This window comes from Balaenoptera ricei, chromosome 1 (assembly GCF_028023285.1).
Source record: "Balaenoptera ricei isolate mBalRic1 chromosome 1, mBalRic1.hap2, whole genome shotgun sequence".
Classification (NCBI taxonomy): domain Eukaryota; kingdom Metazoa; phylum Chordata; class Mammalia; order Artiodactyla; family Balaenopteridae; genus Balaenoptera; species Balaenoptera ricei.
Genome location: NC_082639.1, coordinates 188070052 through 188097510, shown reverse-complemented (window position 1 = coordinate 188097510; position 27459 = coordinate 188070052). Strand labels below are relative to the sequence as shown.

Below are 27459 nucleotides of genomic sequence, written 5' to 3'. Positions count from 1 at the left end.
GACAATTTTAAGGCACATAGTGGTCTCCACCTGCTTTGACACAGTAGGGTCCTTTGTACCCTTTGTATCCTTAACAGCTGGGCTATGACACTACTAGTTGAGCAAGTTTTTACTTATTCTATTTTTTTTTCTTTCTTTCTGAGGTACCTGCTCCCTCTTAAAATGTTTTCTGGGCACTTGGAAGCCAAATAATTAAGACTGCCATAAAGGTGACACCAAAATAAGGTGCACAGCTTTCTTTTCTTTTTTTTAAAAAAATATATCTTTATTGGAGTATAACTGCTTCACAATACTGCGCTAGCGGCATATACCCTGAGAAAACCTTAATTCAAAAAGAGTCATGTACCCCAATGTTCATTGCAGCACTATTTACAATAGCCAGGACATGGAAGCAACCTAAGTGTCCATCGACAGATGAATGGATAAAGATGTGGCACATATATACAATGGAATATTACTCAGCCATAAAAAGAAATGAAATTGAGTTATTTGTAGTGAGGTGGACGGACCTAGAGTCTGTCATACAGAGTGAAGTCAGTCAGAAAGAGAAAAACAAATACCGTATGCTAACACATATATATGGAATCTTAAAAAAAAAAAAAAATGGTACTGATGAACCTAGGGGCAGGACAGGAATAAAGAGGCAGACATAGAAAATGGACTTGAGGACATAGGGGGAGGGGGAGGCTGGGGCAAAGTGTGAGTAGCATCGACATATATACACTACCGAATGTAAAATAGCTAGTGGGAAGCTGCTGCATAGCACAGCTTTCTTTTAAGTCAAATGCTTTTGCTTTACTCTCTAATCTCTAGCACTGCAGAAGTCTAACACTCAACAGCTATTTTTTTCCTGTTTTTAGTGTCTTGCTTCTGAGTCTGTTACTGATACATAAATATTTCAGATTTCTGCCAAATATATAAAGGCAGACTATAATAATACAAATAAAAATATAAATATTAGCCTGGAATGTTAAAAAAAAAAGTAAACTTCACAGAGCTATCTTAATAGCAGATGATAAGGTCCAAAATATAAAACAGATATTCTCTCTCTCTCTTCCCGCCCCATCTCCCCCCAACTAACAATGTAGTGATATAACTTTCTCATTTGGCAAAGGGATGACAAAAGTTCATGCAAAAAAACATAAATAAATACACAACTTTGGAGCTAAAGCAAATGTGAAAAAAGATTAATTTACTATCTTTAAAAGCTTTTAATAAATCTGAACATTGTTAAGATTTTACTCATTTTGAATGCAGTGTGCTAGAGAGATAAGCCACAGGAAGGGGGATAAGATGTAGAAAAATGTACAGCAGGCCATAATATAATAAGCACTACAAGCAAAATACTCACAGAGGGTATGAAGGGTTCAAAGGAAGAAGGCATTTTAACCAGCTGGACGCATCAGGAAATCTAATAGAGGAGATGTCATTTGAGATGGGTCTGGAAGAATGGGTTGGATCTGGACGACAGAGACATCTATTTCCACTTTTTCTTCAGATTTAGGTAGGTACTCGTTCTATTTTATCTGCTATTACCTTTTCGCTGATTTCTTCTTGAATTAATAACGTTCTGTAAAAATATCCCTTTGCCTCTACTCATAGGCTTCTCTTTCCTCACTCCATTGCTTTCTTCCCTTCCCTTGAGTAAGTTGCAAACTAGCATAGAAGACTTAGTTCACTTTCTATGTCTTGACCCTTCCCTGCATGAAAAAGTGTGTTATCTCACAGGTATTTCCAAAACTCTTTATATGTTGCTTGATTACTGTGTCTCATATTGTATCACTTCATTTATAAGCTTGTTCCTGCAAGCAAACGATGAGATTCCTGAGGGCACGGGCCGTGATACAGTCTTGTATCCTCAGGCCCGAGTCTCTCAGAGGGGAAATATTTGGTGTCTGTACGTACCCTGATGGAATCGGTTCTTGGTGGAAAAACAGTATAGGCAAATAGGACTAGGGCTTTTATACACAGCAGGTTCCCATAAGCTGCGGTCCATACTGAAAAACAGGCTGTGGACCCTCGGGTTCACCCTTCCTCTGACCGCGTGGGCCACTAACAGGAGCACACCTAGCAAGGTGCAGGCCACTTGGAAGCCCACAGCACCACGGGTAGCAGCAGCAGCCCTCATTTCCTAGTATGTCATCCTCCATGCATTAATCGTTTCTCTGCAGCGGCCTAAAGTGGCCCTTCATTCTTTTCCAGGATCAGGGAAACACCTCCCTTGCTTTCAGCCAGTGAGAAAAAAGACTAGGACTTTCCTGGGGCTGGGAGCGGGGATTCCCTCTCCCGGAACGTGCCATTTCTACCCCGCCTACCTGGCTGGAGACGGCCAAGGAGAAGGAGCTGGGGGACCTGGGGACACTCCACGCGTGCGTCCCCCTCCTCCGGAGAGGGGGTTGGAGCCCTGGAACCCGCTAATTAGGCTCGCCCCCATTGGTCTTCCCCAGGCACGGCCGTCACCGTTATGCTAACGAGGGGCGTCTCATTGGCGGGGCCTCCGCGGCGGCCCCGCCCACGGGGAGAGCCCGTCCGCCACGCGGGGACTCCAACCCCGGGACCCCCGGCGCCTGCGCGGCCGTGCGGGGCGTCCGCCCGAGGGGACCTGCTGCCCGGAGCTGTCCTCGGAGGAGCCTCTCGCCGCCCGCCGTGCGGGAAAGTGCTTCACCCTAACGCCGAGCGCACGCCCACCCCTCTCCCCTCTTTCTAGGCACCGCGCGTTTTTTCTCTTTTTTCTTTCGGGCGAAGTAACTTTTGCATTCCCGCCTCCCCCGAGTCCTGGGGACCAGAGGCGGCGCCGATCCTGGGGGCGGTTCCTTGGCAGCGTTGGTTCTTGTCAGAGCCAGACTTTTGCTCTTGGGCTGGGTTTGCATCATCCCCATCACACCCTCAGGAGAGAGGAGCCGGCCCCTTTCAGCCTCAGCTTCCGGCTGGGAGCAGACCCCCCCTCCCCCATCCCAGGCCCCTTCCCCTGCTCCAGCCCATCTCCCGCATTTCGTTAGTCCTCGCCCTCTACTCCGCAATATTTTCTTTCTCTCGTCCTCCTCGCCTCCATTCGTTGTTTTACGTTTCCCACTCTTTGAGGAAGGATGGTTGATTTGGAGAGCGAAGTGCCCCCTCTGCCTCCCAGGTACAGGTTTCGGGATTTGCTGCTAGGGGACCAAGGATGGCAGAACGACGACAGGTGAGTGGTGTGCTGCAGTGTGGTTCCGTAGATACAGCTGGGAAAGGGAGGGATGGGGAGGCTGGAAGGGGAAAAGGAGGGAGAGGAGGGAAAGGAGCCAGAGGCTGGGGGAGGGAGGAAAAGGGACTCTTTGACGTGTCTCTCCATTTTGACTCTCTAGAGCAATTGCTGTAGGCAAGGAACTCTTTGCCTTTTCACTTTCTGATCCCTGCAGTGCATTTGTTGCATTTATTTGTGCTTATTCTTTTGTCTATCTGTGCTTTCTTAGGGTGTGTATGAGGCTGGCGTGAGAGGTACAATTACATCCAAATGGCACGCAATATCAGTGCCAGTCAATTTTCATTTTTTTTTCCCTTAGGTGTTGTTAACCAAATTCGAAAATGCATCCAAGTTGATTGAAAAAACACATTATAAACTTAAAATCACCTGCACCCACCTGTTTACTTACTCCGTGTCAGTCTTGTCTTGATTAGGTGTCAAGACACCTGCCACTGGGAATTTTATGCTTTTTAAACATTTGAAGACGCAGGTAGACAATTGGTTTAAATATGTAACAGGTAGTTAGTGAAAATGGCAGCGTTGGCAATGGAAAATACTCACTTTGAACGGGTAACTGTGAGTATTATTAATAATGGTGTTTGTATAGTATGATCCAACCTTTTCATAAATAATGTACTTAACCTAAATAGTGTATATGCCACAAAATTAAAACTAAGTCTCAAAACTAAAATATTTATTATTAGCAAAATATTGCTCATGTGTTTTGTCTCTAGCATCACTGTTTTGCCTAGTTAAACTTCTGGAATTCCTTTTGCTATGTCTTATTATTTAAAAAGCACATTTTATGTTTCATTGAATTTAGTATTTTCCAGAATAGTCCTTTAGGTATCACATGCCACATTTCCTTGTTTTAAAATAATATGTGTATACCAAGTAGTCTTTCAACTCAATTGAAATGTTTCCTTAAAGTTCAGTTTGGCATTGATGTTCTATTTTAATTGCATAAAAGATCCATTATTGGTCCCATTCAGAATCTCCTTGTTCAACCACTGGGAAATACCTTCCTTCTTTTCCTTCCCATCTCAGCTCTCAATACCAACCCCTACCCTACACACAGGGGATTTTATCTTGAGTGCCAATTGTGGACTTCTTCTTTGGTCTCATGTTAGTAATTTAAAGGGGTAGGGATGTTTTGTAGAGGATAATATTTCAGTTCAATCTCTTCTTTTTAGGCAAAAACATATATATTGGTAAAAAATTAAAGAACAAATACCAATTTACGAGTATGCTTGGAACGTAAGGTGTTCTGGTTGACTGAAGATGAAGAAAAGAATATTTAAACAAATTTCAATGCTAACTGACATTTAGATAAACTATATTAACTTAGCTCAATGGCTCATCAAGTACAGTGAGGTGTTCATAGTAATTGGATCTGTATTTGTTACTTCAGGAGGTCAGGATCATCATGTAGAGTAGAAATCCTCACTGTAAAAGTCTGAGTTGGGCTGAGCCCATGGAGTACACATTTTGGACTTGGTGGTGGTAGCACTGTTTGTTTGTTTTTTTAGTATCGTATCCAAGATACTAATTGTTCATGTGGTTGCCTTCATTTTTCTAGGGGTGCTGCAGTTATATTTCAGGAATTAAGAATTTTGGTTAGTTGACTGCTTCCTAAATGAGGCGTTGCTATGTTAAAAAAAGTTTTGCACGTTTCTTTAAAATACGTACTATAATGAAAGTTTATGCTAGACCAACTTTAACTTTAAAATTAGGCCATATGTACTGTTAAAATGAGGTATTGTTACTGAACCAAACGTGGGTTCACTTTAAGGGTAATTTTGTGGCTCCGTGAAAACTTAGTTTTGGTTCTATTAGTTGTCCATCTTCGAAGACAAGAGCCTTTGATTAATAGGGACCCAGGTTTCAATCCTATGCTTACTTCTTCACTACCTGAGTGGCCTTGGGCAAGTCATTCCGCCATTATGAAATTCAGTAATCTTATTTCTGTAAGATATTTCTGTAAAACTAACACTTAGTTGGTACTAAGTACTTGGCTAGTGCTATATGTTAACTATGCTATATGTTATATGCTTATATGTATGTGTGTGGGTAACATATATATATATATAAACACATGTATATGTTAACTTATGATATGTGTTATCTCAGTCGATCCTCACATAGTCCCTGAATTGTAAGTAATTATTTTAAGGACTAGGAAACTCAGTTTCTGGGAAATTAAATACTTGTGTTGGTGATATATCTTACAAGTGTAAAGATGACTTTGTGACTGAAATTACTCAAGAAGCTGCGAAGTTCCCTCCACTTAATTAAATTTGAATTTATAAGAATAATTTTACAGCATCTAGCATAGGTGAGGTGCTCTTAATGTTAGTTCCCTTCTTCACCTACGACTCGAAGTTTGCAACTTTTAAAATTTTCTTCAGAAACTTAATATGCAATAAGTAAAATCATCTCTTTTGTCTTTAGTATTGTCACAAATTCCTCTTTGCGATTAAGTCTGAATAGCAATCTTATTCTACTCAGTTATATTGTGGACTCAATTCCTGCAGAGTCGAGGAGGAAGCAGTCTTTCATACAGGAGTAAGTAGACAGTTTCTAACAACAGATGCATTTAGTGCTCTGCCCATGTTTTCTGGATATTTTCTATGAACACCCTCTGCCTGTCTGAGGTTTTTTGTTTGTTTGTTTTCTCCTGGCCTCAGGTGCACACCAGGGCCTCTTGGAGAGCAAGGCAGAAGTGCCACTGAGTAAATACGGATTTGTTAGACAAATACCTTAGCCTCCTAGTTCCTTGGTTGGGACCATTCTGGAGCATGTTCTCTACACTGTGTCCAATGGGACTCAGCTCTAGTTGGCTCACGGTGGTAACTGGCTTGGTATTGCGAGTTTATTGGCTTCCTTCCCCCTCTCTGTAACTGGTATTTTCTGCATCATTTCCCAAATATGCTATTTAGGCTTCGATCCTTATCTCAAGGTCTTCTTCCGGGGGAATCTGGATCAGGCTGGATACCTTCCCCATCTAGAGTCACATCCTAGAAATGACGGGGGAATTAGATGATAGGAAAGTAGACACTTTCTACCCTGCCCTTCATTTTAAGAATTTTAAATTCATTGTTAGTAGGATATGGTGAACTGGCATGTGAAAATGAGTGAGGCATATCACTGATGTGTGAAGGGGTATTGTTACAGAGGGAATATTGGTGGGTCTATCAGGATACAGGAAGTGTGTACTCCACACCGTAGACTGTCTGTGAACTAGCCTTGGATAGTTCACTTACGTTTACGTTGTACCACCTTTTGGTAGGGAAACAGACACACACTTAAAATACATGCAATAAGTATGTATATGTATAATGTATATGTGATAGATCTGTATTCTATGTGAAATATATGGAATGACTATGTAACGTATAGGCCAGTGCATCCTTACATAATTACCTCTCCCTTATTGGCATTTTGATATCCTGTTCTAAGTAGCACGGAAGGGAAAAGAGTTAGAGCAGTGAAGATAATTTAGCACAGGAATAACATTAGTTCTGGGAGGCCATGAATAAGTTTGAGAGTTGCTAAATGACAACACTGCTTATGCCTTAGGGATGTCTGTTGTATATATAATGCGTGTTTACTTTTTTGGCATCCTGAACACAAAAATCTAATGTAAATGGTTTGTATAATATTTCTTTAATGGTCATTTATCCAATCAGCTAATGTTTGAATACATGCTACATCTGAGAGCCTCATTAAGTTAGGCTTTGGGAAGAATATAAGAAAGAATATGAAACAGGGCTTGATCAGGAGGTGTTCACAGATATAATTAGAGGTGAATTTTCCCCCAGAATGTTGAAAGTATTGCTTATGTTATGATGATATCCTTGCAGAATTTCTGTTTTAAGACTGTCAAGAAGAGCATCCAGCATTTGTAGATAGGATATTCAGTGTTGGCTTGAAAATACAGTAGCTAAAATCACTATATTAGAGATGGCTCAAAATCTTAATATACTTTGAATTTAATATTTAGAATACTTAATATCATCAAAGTTACTCTATGATTGAAACCAATATGAGTAGAGACAGAATTTAACTGATCTTATATGGGAGCCATTCTGTAATATGTAAAATTGTTGTAGTGTTAAAATACTTTTTTTTTCTATTTTAATGTTGCTAAGATTCATAAAGCAATAAAAATTTAGAATATTCTCTTACAGTTAAGAGAATATTAAAGATAAATATTAAAGAATTAAATATTAAAGAATATTAAAGAATTCTTTAAAGAATATTAATTAATTCTTATTCTTTAATAAGAATTAATTAAATAATATTAAAGATAAATATAAAAAATAAAGATTGGTAAATTTCAGGTTTTAAATGCCTTTAGGCAGTTAGGACAAGCCCTTCTCATCCTTCATCATGACTCAGTAATTTTAAAGTTTGGAACACAATGCACTTGATGTGGATAAATTATCACAGCTGTGGATAAATTACTGTTAATGGACAATTCTCAGTTGCAGTCATATGGGAGTAGGCCATTTATTTAATTAACATTATTCTAGTTTTCAGATATTTGGTCAGGTGTTGCAACTCCAGTAATTTTAAGTATATCTTTCATATTTTGTAGGTGGAATTTAAAAGTAATGCAAGCAAGTCACCTAATGCATTGTAGTAATTGAAAACATAAAAGAAATTGAACAAAGGGTACAGTTCAATCGATTAATAGTTTAAGAAGTATTTATAAAATGGGGAGAATGTTGGATAGCTTCTGGAGTATGTGTAAGTTTAGATATCATACAATGAAAATATGCAATATGACTTTATATAATCAAATTGAATTGGGAAAATGGGTTTTGGATTGGCATCTGGCACATTTATGTGTTACCAATTTTATCTTTCTTATTAAATTATATATTATTTTTAAAAGTAGCCATTTAATATAAAGTTCTTATTCTAAGTTTTTATGTTCAGGTCAGTAAGTATACTTTTAAAATATTTTAAGTGTTATTAAAAAGAATGAAATGTTATTTTTACTGTTTAATTATATAGTGGAACCAACCATGCATATGCAATATCTATAAAAATGATTTAAGCATTTATTATCAGAAAACCCAGACTATTTGTTGTCTTTTAGCACTATTATATTAAGAGAAATCTCCTTGAATAAGGCAATAAAAAATTACCTACTACTGAAGTAGGTAATGGTGCAAAAATTGACTTTACATATATATATATAAAATATATAAAATGCAGAGAAAAATGTAGTGTAATAATTATTATTTTTCAATAGTTACCAATAAGTCAGACATTCATATTTTATATAAAAACATATGATTTTTCTTTTTACCTACTCTTATTAATAAAATTGAAATATGGCTTTTCAAATTTATTGGAATTTAAAGTTTGATTCCATTTAACCACTCTTATATATCCACTTTTTGTATATGGTTACTTATTTGTAATACCTCTTCTGTGAGTATTACACTTTTCTCAAGATACCTCTATGTATAATAAATCTTGGGTGAAGGAAGTTGGAATGTAGCAATTTCATTTTCCACATGAGGTATGTGCCATTTTAAGGAGATTAAACTTTCTACTAAACAGCTTCTCCACTGCAGCTTCAAGTTAGTCTTGAGGATGGGTAGAAAGACATAAATCCAGATGGATGACCAAGAAAATGATTTCAGCTAACTTATTGTTTTATCAGAATTAACATACTTTTTTCCTTCTCTGTTAGTAATGTAACTCAACTTCTGCAAAAATAGATTTGAAAGGTAGTAAGAGAAGTAGTACAAATGAAAGCTTATTTTGGTCTTCATTATTGGTACAAAATAAAAATTAACAATATCTTTAGTCATCACGTGTACCTGTAGCTAGGTTAATAGTGAATGTGACACTTTTATTGGCTTTTTCAAATCATGCTCTTGTAGAGATGTGGGTGGACCTAGAGACTGTCATACAAAGTGAAGTAAGTCAGAAGGAGAAAAACAAATATCGTATATTAACCCATATATGTGGAATCTAGCAAAATGGTACAGATGAACCGGTTTGCAAGGCAGAAATAGAGACACAGATGTAGAGAGCAAACGTATGGGCACCAAGGGGGGAAAGAGAGGGGGATGAATTGGGAGATTATACATATATGCACTAATATGTATAAAATAGATAAGTAATGAGAACCTGCTGTATAACACAGGGAACTCTACTTCACTTCGCTGGGCAGTAGAAACTAACACAACATTGTAAAACAACTATACCCCCCCCCCCCCCAAAAAGCAAAAAATATCATGCTCTTGTTTATCATTTATATGTTTATATTATCATTTTGTCCTTGATGGTTCATCTATTTTTATTAGTGTACTTATGTATTGCCAATGTTGTCTTACTTATGTGCCATGCTTGTCTAAGTTGCCTTTAGAAAATGAAACAGAAATACTTTTTACAGTGAAATTTAACCAGTAGCTTTGTATATTTATAGTTTGAAATTTAATAAGGGTGGCCTTTTCTGAGCTATATTTAATACCTTCAATCAAGATGTCTTTAAACTAATGCTTTTCCTGAGTCTTAAGTTGCTAATTTAAAATTTCTCTGTAAAAGTAATCAAAACAGTAGGTAATAATCCAGAAGGACAATTACTTTTACTCTTTGACAATTTTTGACTGGATATGGGATTTTTTTTTAATAGGTCATTTTTTTTTTTTTTTTTTCACAAGTATCTTAGTCATCAGACAGCAATCAAGTTGCAATTTAAGAGAAAACTACTTGGAGAACAGAGTAAAAAGAAAAAGGTGCATCTGTAGCACTGAGAAGATCTCAACCTCAGTACAAACTCAAACTGGCTCTGTGGAGTTGTAAAAGCTAGGATGTGAGTGAAGTGGGTGGTGGGCGGGGACTTGGAGTCCCCTTTCATACTGAGTGTACCGCCCAAGTAGAGTGGATAAAGATAAGCTGAGCCAGAAACTTCTTTCTGGTGGTCATGGTGGTGGTATGTAAGGTTTTTAAAGTTGTAAGCAAATGACCAAACTTTATGAACAAATTATAAAGACTGAGCATAGATATTTTACCCTTGCAATTCAATAAAATATAGAACATTGTTAATCTGTCAAACATTTAATATAATCCATATTAAATATTTGTACCTAATACACATTTATAATGATTATTGTACTTCGATTCTAATTAACGTAGAAACGAAGAAATTTGCCACATTTTAGTATATGTGCTGCCGAAGCGAGCACTAAATTTGCCACATTTTGCAATCATGAGCTTTACTTTGCCAGCCAAATCACATTATTAGTTTTCTTTCGCCTAAAACAATCATTAATATTGATAACTTTTCTAATATTCTGTATTATGTCACTGTTGTTTTGTTATACACTCATGTATTACAGAGCATAGGCTATGGTTCCTTAGGAGCTGAGGTTACCTTGTATTCCCAACCATCGCTCCAACCCAAATCTTTGTTCGTGTATGTTTGGCCTCGTAATTTGTCACAGTGTCTGGGTATTGCATGGCCCTGAGCCACTGTGATATTTGAGTGCATATCTCTCATGTGCAAGAGTGACCATATACGTGCTTGCAGAAGATAAATAAAAACCCAGGCATTGTGAAGGCAAGAAAGCGCTGTAAGAATGGCATTGGGTCCTTCATATCTGATCATCTGGAAGCAGAAGAGTGAATTCAAAATATCTGACCTTGATTTCTCAATAACCAGAACTAGATTCTCTTAAGGAGAATCTGAGATGTAGTATAATTTCAAGGGAAGGAAGAACCACTGCACATACTCGGAAAAGTAAATCATTTGTGTAAACTAATTGAGTGCTCCAGTGGTATTAGATTTACCTGTCCTCTTTGGCTGGGAAGTGGGGATGGGTTTGGAGTTGGGAAAGGGATTCGGTAGAGGCTGGAAAGTCCTAGTCACCTGAAAGGAGTAGGGGGGAAATACTCCTGCGGATTCTGAGAAGAGGATCCATGGAAAAGGGAGACCGGGGACAGTGAGATTTCTCTCCCCGATTTTGTCTTGGATTGATCATATTTATTTTTGTCTTTTTTTGACAAATAGAAGCAGTGAAGGGAAGTAGAAACAGAAACCCAGGCTGCCAAGCTTGGCTGGTCTGTAGGGCACTGTTGCCTGGCAGCAAGTCTCAACTCTTGGACCCCTTTCCTGTTCAGACTCTTAACTGGGCCTCTCTTTGGACTGTGCTTCAGTCCTCTCAGCACTACTGCAATTACGCCACGGCTTTAAAGAGTGAGAATCATTTCCCTCTGTGTGCGCCTTTCTTTTTTTTTTTTTTTTTTTTTTTAATGTTTATTTATTTATTTATGGCTGTGTTGGGTCTTCGTTTGTGTGCGAGGGCTTTCTCTAGTTGCGGCGAGCGGGGGCCACTCTTCATCGCAGTGCGCGGGCCTCTCACTGTCGCGGCCTCTCTTGTTGCGGAGCACAGGCTCCAGACGCGCAGGCTCAGTAGTTGTGGCTCACGGGCTTAGTCGCTCCGCGGCATGTGGGATCTTCCCAGACCAGGGCTCGAACCCGTGTCCCCTGCATTGGCAGGCGGACTCTCAACCACTGCGCCACCGGGGAAGCCCATGTGTGCGCCTTTCTTAAACTCAGAGTTGTATTATTTCTACTTTTCACACTATGTATGTGCAAGAAATGGACTTTGCGCACAAAGCCAAAAACCGGTGAATCTAAGGACTAAAGGACAGCTTGTTCTTGGCTGTCTTGCAGTGGACCTTGCACAGAAACAGAATGATGAATTATTATGGGCGCACACTTAACCCATCTTGTAAATCACTGTGTGAATAGGGATAAAAGTGGATTAACACATTTCAACCTCATTTAACTCCCTGTGGGAAGACTTGCAGATTGTCCACATTTTGCAAACAACCAGTTATTAACAAGAGGGACCAGATGTGTGGTTTAATAATGGACAGCCTGCTGTGTCAGGTCTGTCAAAAATTGAAATACCACTCCATCCCCTAGGAATCGGATCTGGTGATTAGTAAGCTGCACAAGTTCCAGTCAGGAGTGATGGCAATGACTTTAGTCACGACCACACCATGGGATGATGACACTGGCAAATTGCAGATGGAAGCTTTTGTGTGATGTTTCTATTTCTTGCCTATCTCTCCACAAGAGTTCCTGTGCTATTCCACCTCTTTCCTGAAAATACAGAAGATGAAGTGAAAATAGGTGATGATACTGAAGAAGGTATAGAACGCCACACATTGTTCTAAGCATGTCCCGTGTATTATTTCATTGAATCTTCACACCAGCTCTGAGGAATCTGGTATCCTCCCCTTCCTGCAGATGAATGTCCTGAGGTACAGAAATTCATGACTTGTTCCCAGTTACATAATCCTAAGAGCTAGAATCAGAATCTAATTATTATGCCTACACCCTATGTTTACAACTAAACAGATGTGATTTAATGCTATGAAATAACAGAAAGAACAAAACGCAAACAAATGTGAATGCTTTGGAAGGTAGAAGAATCACATAGCATCTGCATCCCTTTAGGTCAACATCACAATGAGTAACTCGAGGAAAGTTATGGCATTTTTGAAGTTGGTAATATTTTCTGGGAGAAAAGAATTTTTCCCCTCTCCATATAGAGCATTGTTCTTTTGACAGTCTGAAGAAAGTGGATTGAAATAGGAGATTAGTGAAACAAAGCAGAGATTTTGTTTACTTATATATTTATTTATTTATAGTAGAAACAAGCTAAGGGTAATTGACATCCCAGGAGTCACAACAATTCACAACAATTACCTTTCTTTTGATATGGGTAGGTTTTTTTAATGTTTCTCAGTAGAACTTTAGGGTTTTCTACTTATACTTCTACTCCCTAAGGTATTTGTACCCACCTGAAATTCATTTTTCTCAATAATTGTGCTGGTGATCATGAAAATCCTCTTGCAGAGATGTTATGACATCTAAATGTGGTAATGTCAAATTACTTGATGGAGGCCTTAACATTTAGGTATACCTATTAGTATGTTTCACCTGTTCCAAAAAAGATTTGCAGTGGTTCACATAAATTTGTGCAATAGCATAAATAGAAAAAAACAGCTGAAGAAAAATATAATAAGGGGGTAAAAATGAATCAGGTGTAGAGTTGGTACACAATATGAATTCCATTAGTTCCTATGTAGTTACCAGAGATGGACCACAGAGTTAGAGCAAAGACATGATCGGTCACATAGATGAGAAATAAACCAGCAGTTCAGGAGAAATACAGCTTTCCTTGGTGTTCAGATTGAAAGGACATTGGTCCCGTGGATCTTGGTTAGTGTACAATATCCTCACCCACTTTCCTGTCATAAAAGAAGAGCAAATTTCATAAGACTTTTGTGACATCTCACTGTCAGGTTCTGATATAACTAGAAAGAATTATTCACTTAAAGTAGATCTACAGGACATACACGTATTTCAGATACATATTTTAGGACAAAAAAAAAAAAGAGACACTCCTGAGGTTACTGAGTCTTTCATGTAATCTTTCTTAAAAACTTTTTTAATATAGATGGCTTTGATTAATAATTAAGAATGCAAAGACTTTAGGGTTATATTCTTCGTTGTGACCCTGAAGTATAAATGTACTCAATAGTGGGTAGGATGACTCACTTCATGGAGAATCTACCGAGATTCTAACCAAAACACAAGACTGAATTGTAGTTATTCTCACCTCCTCACAACGGTTAGATTAATTCATTTATTTTCCCACAAATACTTAAATATCATACAATTTAACATTATATAAAGACTTTGTAAATATCCTGAATTTAGTTATTTATATAGCCCTATGTATCTTCATATACATAGATAGAGATATATATTAAGCACATAGTTTTTATAGCAGACTTCTGGTTGCTAATTAATTGATACAAATAACCTCAAACTAGAATACTTTTTCAGTTTATCCACCATCACCAATATCATTATAATCCTCCAGAATTCTGCATTTCAAAACTCACAGTAGTTTTGTATTATTTTTTCAGCTTGCTTTTTTAGTTCTTGATCTCCATCTATTCTTTTTTGGTAGGATTTCATTCCGTCTTATTTAAATTAATATAGGTCTTGCTAGCATGCTTCATTGTTCCAAGCCTGTTCTTTGCACCCCACCTCCAATAATCTCCATGGCCAGCTCAAGTCTCATTCAACTTAAGCATTTTCATCAGAATCTTCTTAACATAATTTTAACATAATATTCATGTCACTGATGCTTATTATGTAAAATTTAAAATGCTCAGCCCAGTATTCAATGTTCATTAACTGACTCCTCCATTAATTTTTTTTTTCCTGAAAACACATTTTTATGTCTTCAAACTGCAGGTGCAGTTTTTTCTTTTAAATAAGTCAATTTATTTAAACTAAAACAAACAATTCACCCATTTCTCCAACTCCCTCTCCCAGCCTCTGCAACCACCAATCTATTCTTTGTATCTATGAGCTTTTTCTTTTTTAAAAAACTTACTATTTTTTTAGATTCCACATGAAAGAGAGATCATATTTTATTTGTCTTTCTCTGTCTGACTTATTTCACTTAGCAGAATGCCCTCGAGGTCCATCTGACACCATTTTGGTGTCAGATTCAAAATGATCACCAAGACCTATGTCAAGGACCTTACCGCCTATGTTTTCTTCTAGGAGTTTTATAGTTTTAGGTCTTATGTTTAAGTCTTTAATCCACTTTGAGTTAACTTTTTGCATGGTGTAATATTGTTGTCCATTTTCATTCTTTTCAATGTGGCTCCCCAATTTTTCCAACACCATTTGTAACAAATGACAAGATTTCATTTTTTTTTTTTTTTAGCTGAAATATATATGTATATATATACACACACATATATATTTGATATACTTTCTTTATTCATTCATCCATCAGGGGACTCCTAGGTTGTTTCTATATCTTGGCTATTATGAATAATATTGCTATGAACATAGGGTTGCATATATCCTTTTGAGTTAGTGTTTTCTTTTTTTCAGATAAATACCCACAAGTGGAATTGCTGGATCATATCATAGTTCTATTTTTAATTTTTTGAAGAAATTTATAGTGTTTTCCATGGGACTGCACCAATTTACATTCCCATCAGCAGTGCACGAGGGTTCCCTTTTCTTCAAAACCTCTCCAACAGTTGTTATTTTGATAATAGCCATTCTGACTAGGTGTGAAGTGATATCTCACTGTGGTTTGATTTTTTTTTTGAATTTTATTTTATTTTATTTTTTATATAACAGGTCCTTATTAGTTATCTATTTTATACATATTAGTGTATACATGTCAATCCCATCTCCCAATTCATCCCACCACCACCACCACCACCCCACTCACTGTGGTTTTGTTTAACTTTTTCCTGATGATTAATGATGCTGAGCATCTTTCATTGGCCTTTTGGCCGTCTGTATGTCTTTTTGAAAAAAATGTCTATTCAGATTTTCTGCCCATTTTAAAAATCAGATTGCTTGCTTTTTTGCTATTGAGTTGTATGAATTCTTTATATATTTTGGATATCAGCCCCTTATCAGATTTATCAGTTGCAAATATTTTCTCCTATTTGGTAGGCAGCCTTTTCAGTTTGTTGATGGTTTCCTTTCCTGTGTAGAAGCTTTTTAGTTTGAAGTAGTCTCACTTGTTTAGTTTTGCTTTTGTTGCTTTTGCTTTTGGTGTCAGATTCAAAATGATCACCAAGGCCTATGTCAAGACCTTACCGCCTATGGTTTCTTCTAGGAGTTTCATAGTTTCAGGTCTTATGTTTAAGTCTTTAATCAATCCACTTTGAGTTAATTTTTTGCATGGTGTAATATCATTGTCCAGTTTCATTCTTTTCAACGTGGCTGCCTAATTTTCCCAACACCATTTATTGATGAGACTGTCCTTGCCCTAATTGTATATTCTTGCCTCCTTTGTTGTAAACTAATTGAACATATATGCATGGGTTTATTTTTGGGTTCCCTATTCTGTTCCATTGATCTAGTGTCTGTTTTTATACTAATACCTTACTGTTTTGATTACTATAGCTTTGTAATATAGTTTGGCATCAGAGAGCATGTTGCCTCCAGCTTTGTTCTTATTTCTCAAGATTGCTTTGGCTATTTGGGGTCTTTTATGATTCCAAATAAATTTTAGGGTTGTTTGTTCTATTTCTGTGAAAAAACACTATTGGAATCTTGATAAGGATTGTATTGAATCTCTAGATTACCTTGGGTAGTATGGACATTTTAACAATATTAATTCTTCCAGTCTATGAGCACATAATATCTTCATTAATTTTTCCTAAACTGCTTTTTGAAATTTAGTCACTGTAGTTACTCACAGAAATCACTCCCCACCTCCCATACTGATATCCACTTCATTGCCTTTGCTGGTATCACACCACGTTCTGAGGCTTCCTGGCATCTCTTCCTGTTCACGTCATCCCCCCGCTTCATGATTGGACCCAAATCCAAACACAGAGCCAGAGTTACTAATGAAATCTTTGAAATCACTCAGGCTATTCAATATATTTTACGTATCATGATGTTGTTTTACAATTACTCACATGTTATTTCAGGTATAACATATAACTTTCTAGGGAAAAAGTCATGTCTTCAATTCATTTTGGATCTTCCTATATTATTTAACACACGTGGTTTACACAAAGGCTCCAAGAATTTTAATTCTGTAATATAAGGAAGATATTTTTAAAAGAAAAAAAAGTCACAGCATGAATATATATGTGCACCACATACATACATATATACATTATTATAATAAAAGTACAAGATCATTTGAATTTGAGATGTTTTTCTCCATGGAAACAAAATAGTTTTTTAAAGCTCCTTCTAAACCCAGGTATGTAGTTTAAATCATTTGAGTTGAAAATGCCATTCCCACTTCTAGTTTAATATTCACAAGAAGCTTTCCTTTCAAAATGGCAAAGCAGAATGTGCTTCAGTCCATAATTCGTACAGTGACAGTTCAAATGACTGTTAAAGTGAATTCTGAATTTTACATATAGGGCTGCTCAGTGAAAGCCATCAGTCTGCTTGACAGCCAGCAGTGCCATTGTCCAAGAGACTTGTGGAGGTGTTGAAAAGATCAGATAGGTAGTGGTAGTAATACTTATATAATTGGGATGAACAGAATGAATTCTTTTGGTCTTAAATACTGTAAAAAAAAGTTTTTTTTTAATTGAGGAACAGTGCTTATAATAGTTGAGTATGTTTAATTTTGCAGTGTTAGTGTGAATAGAATGATTTTCTAGAGGAATAAAAAATATGTGAAATATATCAGTGACAGTTATCTAAACATGTTCCAAGTCTTTGAATAGAAGGAGGCACATTCTTCCAAAACATGTATATTCCAATTATTATTCTATTTACCAAGTCAGATCTTTACCTGCTGTTTTTGTCCAATAGAATGAACACTTTTGATTTCACTTCATTCTCCTCTTCAGTATCAGAAAGAAGCTTATAATACATCTCTTTACCACATGGCAGGTAGGAGAGAAACAAACTCTAGTCACTTACAGAAATATAAAATTAAATGTGTTTTTTAAAAAAAGACTAATGTTCATTATAAAGTTGCTCTGACTTGCTGATTCTGTTCCTCCTACTACATATTCCAAGTAATGTCTCCTTTTAGTAAACCCGTATAATAAAGTGAGGGGAAGTTCCTCTGTGCATCTCAAATTGTGTTCACATTGAACTTATGCCTGCTACCATATGAGTTAGGATGATGTATGCAAGGTACTTGAATGATACAATCCCACGCTCATACCATCCTTGAGCTTATATTGTGTGGGAGACATAAGACATGCAAAATAACTCCCATAAAGTAGAACATGGTACAAGGGACAGTATTATGGGAGTATTAGAAAGAGCTTCTTGGAGAGTTTTAGAAAGTAAATTTTATATATTAGGATTCATGTATTAGACAAAAAGTAGTAATGGCTAGCCCAGAGGTATGGTGGGTCTTCCATGGGGCATGTTCTAGGAAAAGATGCAGGAAGTAGACTAGATTGGACATAGTATAGGATACTTGTGGATCAATAATGGATATCAGTAGTTTGGGGGAAGACTGTAGGAGAACTTATATTGCCAAGTTGAAGAGTGTGATTTTTTTTTTTTTTTTCTGTAGACTGTGGGGAATTGTTGAAAGGTTTTGAATAAAGAAGTGGCGTGATTAAAGTTGTAGCTTTAGAAACTACTGGAAGAGTAGGAAATTCATTAAGCTACTTTAATGGGATAAAAGAGGTAGAGCAGTGATAGTGAAAATGGCCAAAAAAAAAAAAAGAATTCAATAAAATACTTTGGAAGTGTCATTAACAAATGTGAAAATGGATCGGGGTGAAGAATATCAATGTTGTGAAATGAGAGGAAATATGAAAAGAGGATCAATTTGGGTTAGTGTTTGTCATGTTTGTGCAGTGCAACTTGATATTATTCACTGGGGTTATAAATTCTAGGGAGCAAAATCTCTAGTATCTAATTATGCCTTGCAAAACATCCAAGGAAGGTGCTCTTTAATATACTCATTTTCATTATTGATAACATTGAATTCAATTCAACAAGCAATAGTTAAGGCCTGACCATGAATTGTGGTCTGTGCTAAGCCTATGAAAACAAAGAATAAGGTGTTCCCACCTTCATTTATCTTAGAAAGGAGAGAAGGACAAATAAACAAGCAATTATTGTATAGCATACTACATAAAAATAAGTATGAGTAAATTGTGGAGCTAGCACAGGGGAAAAAGAATTATGTGACGATATTATGTACATTAATACATAAAAAAGCTATTATATTGTATTTAATCCTTTTAAAATTTATTGGTTTTGTATTCTTCACAACATGTATGGAAAGGTAAACCAATCTCATGTTGCATTTTATAGGCAGAAACTCAACTAAAGATAATTTATTTTTTATTTTTATTTTTTTCTTCTTTTTTTAATTGAAGTATAGTTCATTTACTATATCATGTTAGTTTCATGTGTACAGCATAGCAGTTCAGTTATACATTCAGTTATACATATGTATATATTCTTCTTCAGATTCCCTTCCATTATAGGTTATTACAAGATATTAAGTAGAGTTCCCTGTGCTATACAGTAGGTCCTTGTTGGTTACATATTTTATATATAGTAGTGTGTATATGTTAATCCCAACCTCCTAATTTATCCCTCCCCCACCCCCCTCTCCCCTTTGGGAACCATAGGTTTGTTTTCTATGTCTGTGAGTCTATTTCTTCAACTAAAGAGAATTTAAATGCCTGACACAGTAGCAGAAAGTCTCTGTTCTCTCAGTGGCAAATCCTAGAAAACCCAGCTAAGATACACTCAATAAAACAAGATGTCTGGAACTACTATAGTTTCAGGGTTGACTTTAGACCCCAGGATATGTCTGTTTTCTCCATGGCTTCCATTGACATGTGTTACTCTATCTGTCTCCTGGAGCTTGTCCCCTTGGTCCCTGAATGGCTCCTCTGGTTCCAGTGACAAAGTCAAGAGGTAGACAAAAGAATTGTCCTTGTATTAAGCCCTTCTTTAAAGTGAGAAAAGCGTTGCCAGAGGCATCCTGACAGATATGCTCTCATGTGCTGTTGGCTGGAGTTGGTTTGTGCTGTGCCCAAACCAAACCATGGCCAGAGCAATGAGACCTCGGGGGCTGGAGGCGGACTCAGCCTCCTCTGAAGAACTTTGCCACTTCAAGGTGTGCAAACAAAATCAGGTTTGTTTATGGGGAAAAAAAAAAATGTATGTGTGTGTGTTGGTGGGTGGGTGAGGAGGGATGGAAGTTAGGCAAGTGATATGGCTATTGGGGTAGGGAACCCATAATTCCAATTCTAAGTATAATTCTAACTCTAAGTGTAATTCTTTAACTGTTTGTTTGCCTTCATTTCTGAGCAGTTCTCAGAGGAAATTGTAATCTCAGCAGGTATCCTAAGTCTTCTCTTGATAAACAGAATGGTCCAATATGGGAAGGTTCTTAAATTCCCTTATGAAAATTATAACGTTATAGGCACTTCCCTGGCGGTCCAGGGTTAAGACTCTGCACTTCCACTACAGGGGGCACGGGTTCGATCCCTGGTCCCGAACAAAGATACTGCACGCTGTGCAGTGCGGCCAAAAAACAAAACAAAACAAACAAAACAATTATAATGTTATAAACACTGCACTAACTTGTAACTGGACCCTTTGGAAAATTGTGAGCCTCTGTAAATCATCCCTATGTTATGGTAGTTAACGGGTCTTGAGAGTGCAAAGCTTCTTTTCACAGAGTCAACATTTAATCATATAGGTGTTGAGGAAGTTTTGGTATTTTTGGTGCTGATAGTAGATAATAAGGAAGGGAATACAGATATATAGATAGATGTAGATCTATATCTATATATAATATAGATATATAAGGTGTAGCTGAGGTGAATGCTTCCTTACTGCCAGGTGATATTACTCAAAATGTCAATTTAGAAGCAGGAGCTTTTTTTTATCTAAAATTTTAATGTAGACCAACCACACCAACCCCCCTCACTGAAGAGTCATTCTTTACCTGAAAAAGCACATCCTACATTATCTGGAAGAGCAGTGAAGAGACTGAAGGTCCTGCCAGGTTATGGGGAAACAGGTGGGCTGAACTCTGCCAGGGAGAGGTCAGGTTGATGTGACCTCCCTTCCTCCCCTCTGTCCCAGCCTTCCCAACTGGCCCCCTTCAAAATCCTGGAGGGTGGGGGACAGGGGTCACTTCTTGGCAGCTTCTGCCTGGGCTGCCAAATCTGCCTCTTTCTGAGCAGCCAGGAACAGGGCTCGCTCCTTGTGGAAAGCTGCCAGCTCTTCAGAACGGCGGTCCTTCACCACGCAAATGCCCAGGGAACGGGCAGATGCAGTGATGGAGTGGACAACAGAGGACAGGGCACGTCCTGCAGGGCAAAGGCGTTATCCTGAGCTCTGACACCGGTGATCTCCTACACATGCTTCAGTGGCACCAGGCCTGCCACTTCTTTCCCTGTGTGCGGGGCCCCCTTCTCAATCCCAGAAGCTGCCTTCAGGAAGTAGGAAACAGTGGGTTGGCCAATTTTGATTTCAAATGCCCTGTCAGGCTTCACAAAAATCTTGGTAGGCAGAGAAATGCCTTCTTTGATGTCCTTGGTCTTCTCGTTGAACTCCTTACCGAACTGGTTGACAGAAACGCCTTGCTGACCCAGGACGGGGCCTAGCGGGGGCCCGGGCCAATGGTCCGGATCATGTCGCTGGCCTCGGGCTTCCTGAGGGCCTGAGTGGCCTGGCTTAGCCTTGACATGATGCGGAGTTCCCGACCTTAATTCATTTCAGGTCTACAGCAAGGGGGAGGTGGGGAGGAGGAAGGGGGGAGGAGGAGGGGGGAGGAGGGGGAGGGGGAAGAGGAGGAGGGGGACTGGGACATCTTCTAAAACCTGGCCTGCATCCCAGTGACTACAGCACTTTATCTCTTTCTTGTAACAAGTCTTTCTTGTAACAATTATAATATGTTCTGCTCATTAATAAATGTGGGGTCTGGCAGTAGCAGGCATCTCTTGATCACGTACGGCAGGTGTGGAATTTTTATATAGTTCCTTTTATAATTTTGCTGATCTGGCATATTTAAGATGAATTATGAGAAAGAGGGACCGTAACTGATCAGGTAATGCTTGAAAAGAAGTAGTGCACTTAGCCTTATTCCTTTTAATATCTTCTTTAACATTTTGGTGATTTCCCAAAGTCTAGCAGGCCATGCTGTTTTTAAAACAACAGTGGCTACAAAAATGTTTTCTCTGGTATAGGAATGAGGAAAGCAAGAGGAAAGCCATTTCTTTTATTTAAAAAATGTCTTTTAGAAGGTTTATAGGAGCACATCCTAGGTAATGCTTAGTAAAAATTGATTTAACTATTTATATGCCTAAATTAAAGGCTGCTTTTAATGAAATGACATGAATATGATAGGCTTTGGATTCAATAACTGACACAATGAATAAAAGGGAAAGTTAGATATTTTCAAGACACCCATAGAGATCCAAGAATATCAGGGATATGCAGTGGTAGCTAAATATAATGTGTCAATGAATATAATAAATGCCACAAATATACCTATTCATACTTTTATAAGGGAGGGGCAACTTCTTAGATTGAGAAGGATGTGGCTCTTTTCAGGGAGGTTGTCTTTGGATTGTGTAGACACCCCAACGATAGCTAGTTTTAGTTTTAGAACAGAAAAATGAGGCAAAATATTATGTTTAAACTTATTAGAAAACTCAGTTGATAATAGATCATTCAAATAATTTTATTCTTTTATTTTAAAAATCAAACTTTATTCTTTAGTCCCAATAACTTCTGGACTACAAATACTATGCTAAATAGTATTTTTTATAACATTTTTAAATATGGTTGATACATTTTAATGTGTAAAATTGTTCAAAGAATACATAAAATACTTTGACTATTTGCATATCTATGTATACATATTGTTTATTTTATTTGTAGTGACTTTAATGGATTTTGTTTACATGAATGGAGTTTTACCAGAGAAGATAGTTTTTTTTTTGTTTTTTAAATTTAATTTATTTTTTATACAGCAGGTTCTTATTAGTTATCCATTTTATACATATTAGTGTATATATGTCAATCCCAATCTCCCAATTCATCACACCACCACCCCTACCCCGCCACTTTCCCCCCTTGGCGTCCATATGTTTGTTCTCTACATCTGTGTCTCTATTTCTGCCCTGCAAACCGGATCATCTGTACCATTTTTCTAGGTTCCACATATATGCATTAATATACGGTATTTGTTTTTCTCTTTCTGATGTACTTCACTCTGTATGACAGTCTCTAGATCCATCCACGTCTCTACAATGACCCAATTTCATTCCTTTTTATGGCTGAGTAATATTCCATTGTATATATGTACCACTTCTTTATCCATTCATCTGTTGATGGGCATGTAGGTTGCTTCCATGACCTGGCTATTGTAAACAGTGCTGCCATGAACATTGGGGTGCATGTGTCTTTATGAATTACGGTTTTCTCTGGGTATATGCCCAGTAGTGTGATTGCTGGGTCATGTGGTAATTCTAGTTTTAGTTTTTTAAGGAACCTCCATACAGTTCTCCATAGTGTCAATTTACATTCTCACCAACAGTGCAAGGGGGTTCCCTTTTCTCCACACCCTCTCCAGCAATTGTTGTTTGTAGATTTTCTGATGATGCCCATTCTAACTGGTGTTAGGTGATACCTCATTGTACTTTTGATTTGCATTTCTTTAATAATTAGTGATGTTGAGCAGCTTTTTATGTGCTTCTTGGCCATCTCTATATCTTCTTTGGAGAAATGTCTTTTTAGGTCTTTGGCCCATTTTTGGATTGGGTTGTTTGTTTTTTTGACATTGAGCTGCATGAGCTGTTTATATATTTTGGAGATTAATTCTTTGTCCGCTGATTCGTTTGCAAATATTTTCTCCCATTCTGAGGGTTGTCTTTTCATCTTGTTTGTAGTTTCCTTTGCTTTGCAAAAGCTCTGAAGTTTCATTAGGTCCCATTTGTTTATTTTTGTTTTAATTTCCATTACTCTAGGAGGTGGATCAAAAAAGATCTTGCTGTGATTTATGTCAAAGAGTGTTCTTCCTATGTTTTCCTCTAAGTTTTATAGTATCCGGTCTTACATTTAGGTCTCTAACCCATTTTGAGTTTATTTTTGTGTATGGTGTTAGGGAGTGTTCTAATTTCATCCTTTTTTTTTTTTTAACATCTTGATTGGAGTATAATTGCTTTACAATGGTGTGTCAGTTTCTGCTTTATAACGAAGTGAATCAGCTATCCATATACATATGTTCCCACATCTCCTCCCTCTTGCATCTCCCTCCCTCCCACCCTCCCTATCCCACCCCTCTAGGTGGTCACAAAGCACTGAGCTGATCTCCCTGTGCTATGCGGCTGCTTCCCACTAGCTATCTGTTTTTACGTTTGGTAGTGTATATATGTCCATGCCACTCTCTCACTTCGTCCCAGCTTACCCTTCCCCCTCCCCGTATCCTCAAGTCCATTCTCTAGTAGGTCTGTGTCTTTATTCCCGTCTTGCCCCTAGGTTCTTCATGACCATTTTTTTTTTCTTTTTTAGATTCCATATATATGTGTTAGCATATGGTATTTGTTTTTCTCTTTCTGACTTACTTCACTCTGTATGACAGACTCTAGGTCCATCCACCTCACTACAAATAACTCAATTTCGTTTCTTTTTAAGGCTGAGTAATAGTCTATTGTATATATGTGCCACATCTTCTTTATCCATTCATCTGTTGATGGACACTTAGGTTGCTTCCATGTCTTGGCTCTTGTAAATAGAGCTGCAGTGAACATTTTGGTACATGACTCTTTTTGAATTATGGTTTTCTCAGGGTATATTCAGAGTAGTGGGATTGCTGGGTCGTATAGTAGTTCTATTTGTAGTTTTTAAAGGAACCTCCATACTGTTCTCCATAGTGGCTGTATCAATTTACATTCCCACCAACAGTGCAAGAGGGTTCCCTTTTCTCCACACCCTCTCCAGCATTTATTGTTTGTAGATTTTTTGATGATGGCCATTCTGACAGGTGTGAGATGATATCTCATTGTAGTTTTGATTTGCATTTCTCTAATGATTAATGATGTTGAGCATTCTTTCATGTGTCTGTTGGCAATCTGTATATCTTCTTTGGAGAAATGTCTATTTAGGTCTTCGGCCCATTTTTGGATTGGGTTGTTTGTTTTTTTGATATTGAGCTGCATGAGCTGCTTGTAAATTTTGGAGATTAATCCTTTGTCAGTTGCTTCATTTGCAGATATTTTCTCCCATTCTGAGGGTTGTCTTCATCTTGTTTATGGTTTCCTTTGCTATGCAAAAGCTTTTAAGTTTCGTTAGGTCCCATTTGTTTATTTTTTTAAAATTCCATTTCTCTAGGAGATGAGTCAAAAAGGATCTTGCTGTGATTTATGTCATAGAGTGTTCTGCCTATGTTGTCCTCTAAGAGTTTGATAGTGTCTGGCCTTACATTTAGGTCTTTAATCCATTTTGAGTTTATTTTTGTGTATGGTGTTAGGGAGTGTACTAATTTCATTCTTTTACATGTAGCTGTCCAGTTTTCCCAGCACCACTTATTGAATGGAGTGTCTTGTCTCCACTGTATATCCTTGCCTCCTTTGTCATAGATTAGTTGACCATAGGTGCATGGGTTTATCTCTGGGCTTTCTATCCTGTTTCATTGATCTATATTTCTGTTTTTGTACCAGTCCCATATTGTCTTGATTACTGTAGCTTTATAGTATACTCTGAAGTCGGGGAGTCTGATTCATCCAGCTCTGGTTTTTTCCCTCAAGACTGCTTTGGCTAATCAGGGTCTTTTTTGTCTCCATACAAATTTTAAGATTTTTTTTTCTAGTTCTGTAAAAAATGCCACTGGTAATTTGATAGGGATTGCATTGAATCTGTAGATTGCTTTGGGTACTATAGTCATTTTCACAATATTGATTCTTCCAATCGAAGAACATGGTATGTCTCTCCATCTGTTGGTTAAATTTTTAATTTCTTTCATCAGTGTCTTATGGTTTTCTGCAGACAGATCTTTTGTCTCCTTTGGAAGGTTTATTCCTAGGTATTTTATTCTTTTTGTTGCAATGGTAAATGAGAGTGTTTCCTTAATTTCTCTTTCAGATTTTTCATCATTAATATACAGGAATGCAAGAGATTTCTGTGCATTAATTTTGTATCCTGCAGCTTTACCAAATTCATTGATTAGCTCTAGTAGTTTTCTGGTGACATCTTTCGGATTCTCTGTGTATAGTATCATGTCATCTGCAAACAGTGACAGTTTTACTTCTTCTTTTCCAATTTGTATTCCTTTTATTTCTTTTTCCTCTCTGATTACCGTGGCTAGGACTTCCAAAACTATGTTGAACAGTAGTGGGAAGAGTGGAAATCCTTGTCTTCTTCCTGATCTTAGAGGAAATGCTTTCAGTTTTTCACCATTGAGAATGATGTTTGCTGTGGGTTTGTCGTATATGGCCTTTATTATGTTGAGGTAGGTTCCCTCTATGCCTACTTTCTGGAGAGTTTTTATCATAAATGGGTGTTGAATTTTGTCAAAAGCTTTTTCTACATCTATTGAGATGATCATATGGTTTTTATTCTTTAGTTTGTTAATACGGTGTATCACATTGATTGATTTGCGTATATTGAAGAATCCTTGCATCCCTGGGATAAATCCCACTTGATCATGGTGCGTGATCCTTTTAATATGTTGTTGGATTCTGTTTGCTAGTATTTTGTTGAGGATTTTTGCATCTATATTCATCAGTGATATTGGTCTGTAATTTTCTTTTTTTGTAGTATCTTTGTCTGGTTTTGGTATCAGGGTGATGGTGGCCTCATAGAATGAGTTTGGGAGTTTTCCTTCCTCTGTAGGTTTTTGGAAGAGTTTGAGAAGGATGGATGTTAGCGCTTCTGTAAATGTTTGATAGGATTCACCTGTGAAGCCGTCTGGTCCTGGACTTTTGTTTGTTGGATGATTTTTTTTTTTTATTCATTTTTTTTTGTCTTTGTTGGGTCTTCGTTTCTGTGCGAGGGCTTTCTCCAGTTGTGACAAGCGGGGGCCACTCTTCATCACGGTGCGCGGGCCTCTCACTATCGTGGCCTTTCTTGTTGCGGAGCACAGGCTCCAGACGCGCCGGCTCAGTAGTTGTGGCTCACGGGCCTAGTTGCTCCGTGGCATGTGGGATCTTCCCAGAGCAGGGCTCGAACCCGTGTCCCCTGCATTAGCAGGCAGATTCTCAACCGCTGCGCCACCAGGGAAGCCCCCGGTTGGAAGATTTTTAATCACAGTTTCAATTTCATTACTTGTGATTGGTCTGTTCATATTTTCTATTTCTTCCTGGTTCAGTCTTAGAAGGTTATACCTTTGTAAGAATTTGTCCATTTCTTCCAGGTTGTCCATTTTTTTGGCATAGAGTTGCTTGTAGTAGTCTCTTAGGATACTTTGTATTTCCAGTCTCTGTTGTAACTTCTCCTTTTTCATTTCTAATTTTATTGATTTGAGTCCTCTCCCTCTTTTTCTTGATGAGTCTGGCTAATGGTTTATCAATTTTGTTTATCTTCTCAAAGAACCAGCTGACAGTTTTATTGATCTTTGCTATTGTTTTCTTTGTTTCTATTTCATTTGTTTCTGCTCTGCTCTTTATGATTTCTTTCCTTCTACTACCTTTGGGTTTTGTTTGTTTTTCTTTCTCTAGTTCCCTTAGGTGTAAGG

At 37.6% G+C, this 27459-nt stretch overlaps 1 protein-coding gene and 1 pseudogene across 8 annotated transcripts in view; one reads left to right on the top strand and one right to left on the bottom strand.

The window, feature by feature from the left end:
• Positions 1-2565: 2565 nt before the first annotated feature.
• The window catches only part of KCNT2 (potassium sodium-activated channel subfamily T member 2), a 379220-nt gene continuing 354326 nt past the window's right edge, over positions 2566-27459 (top strand). For 7 of the 8 annotated variants that reach the window (XM_059942834.1, XM_059942832.1, XM_059942830.1 and 4 more), the window contains exon 1: positions 2566-3181. In XM_059942834.1, coding sequence (XP_059798817.1) covers positions 3087-3181 — 95 coding nt within the window. In that variant the 5' untranslated portion in view covers positions 2566-3086. Of the gene's footprint in view, positions 3182-12331; positions 12405-27459 lie in introns of those variants that run through there. The other variant, XM_059942843.1, reaches the window with a different exon arrangement.
• LOC132354226 (large ribosomal subunit protein uL11m-like) lies at positions 20832-21471 on the bottom strand (annotated as a pseudogene).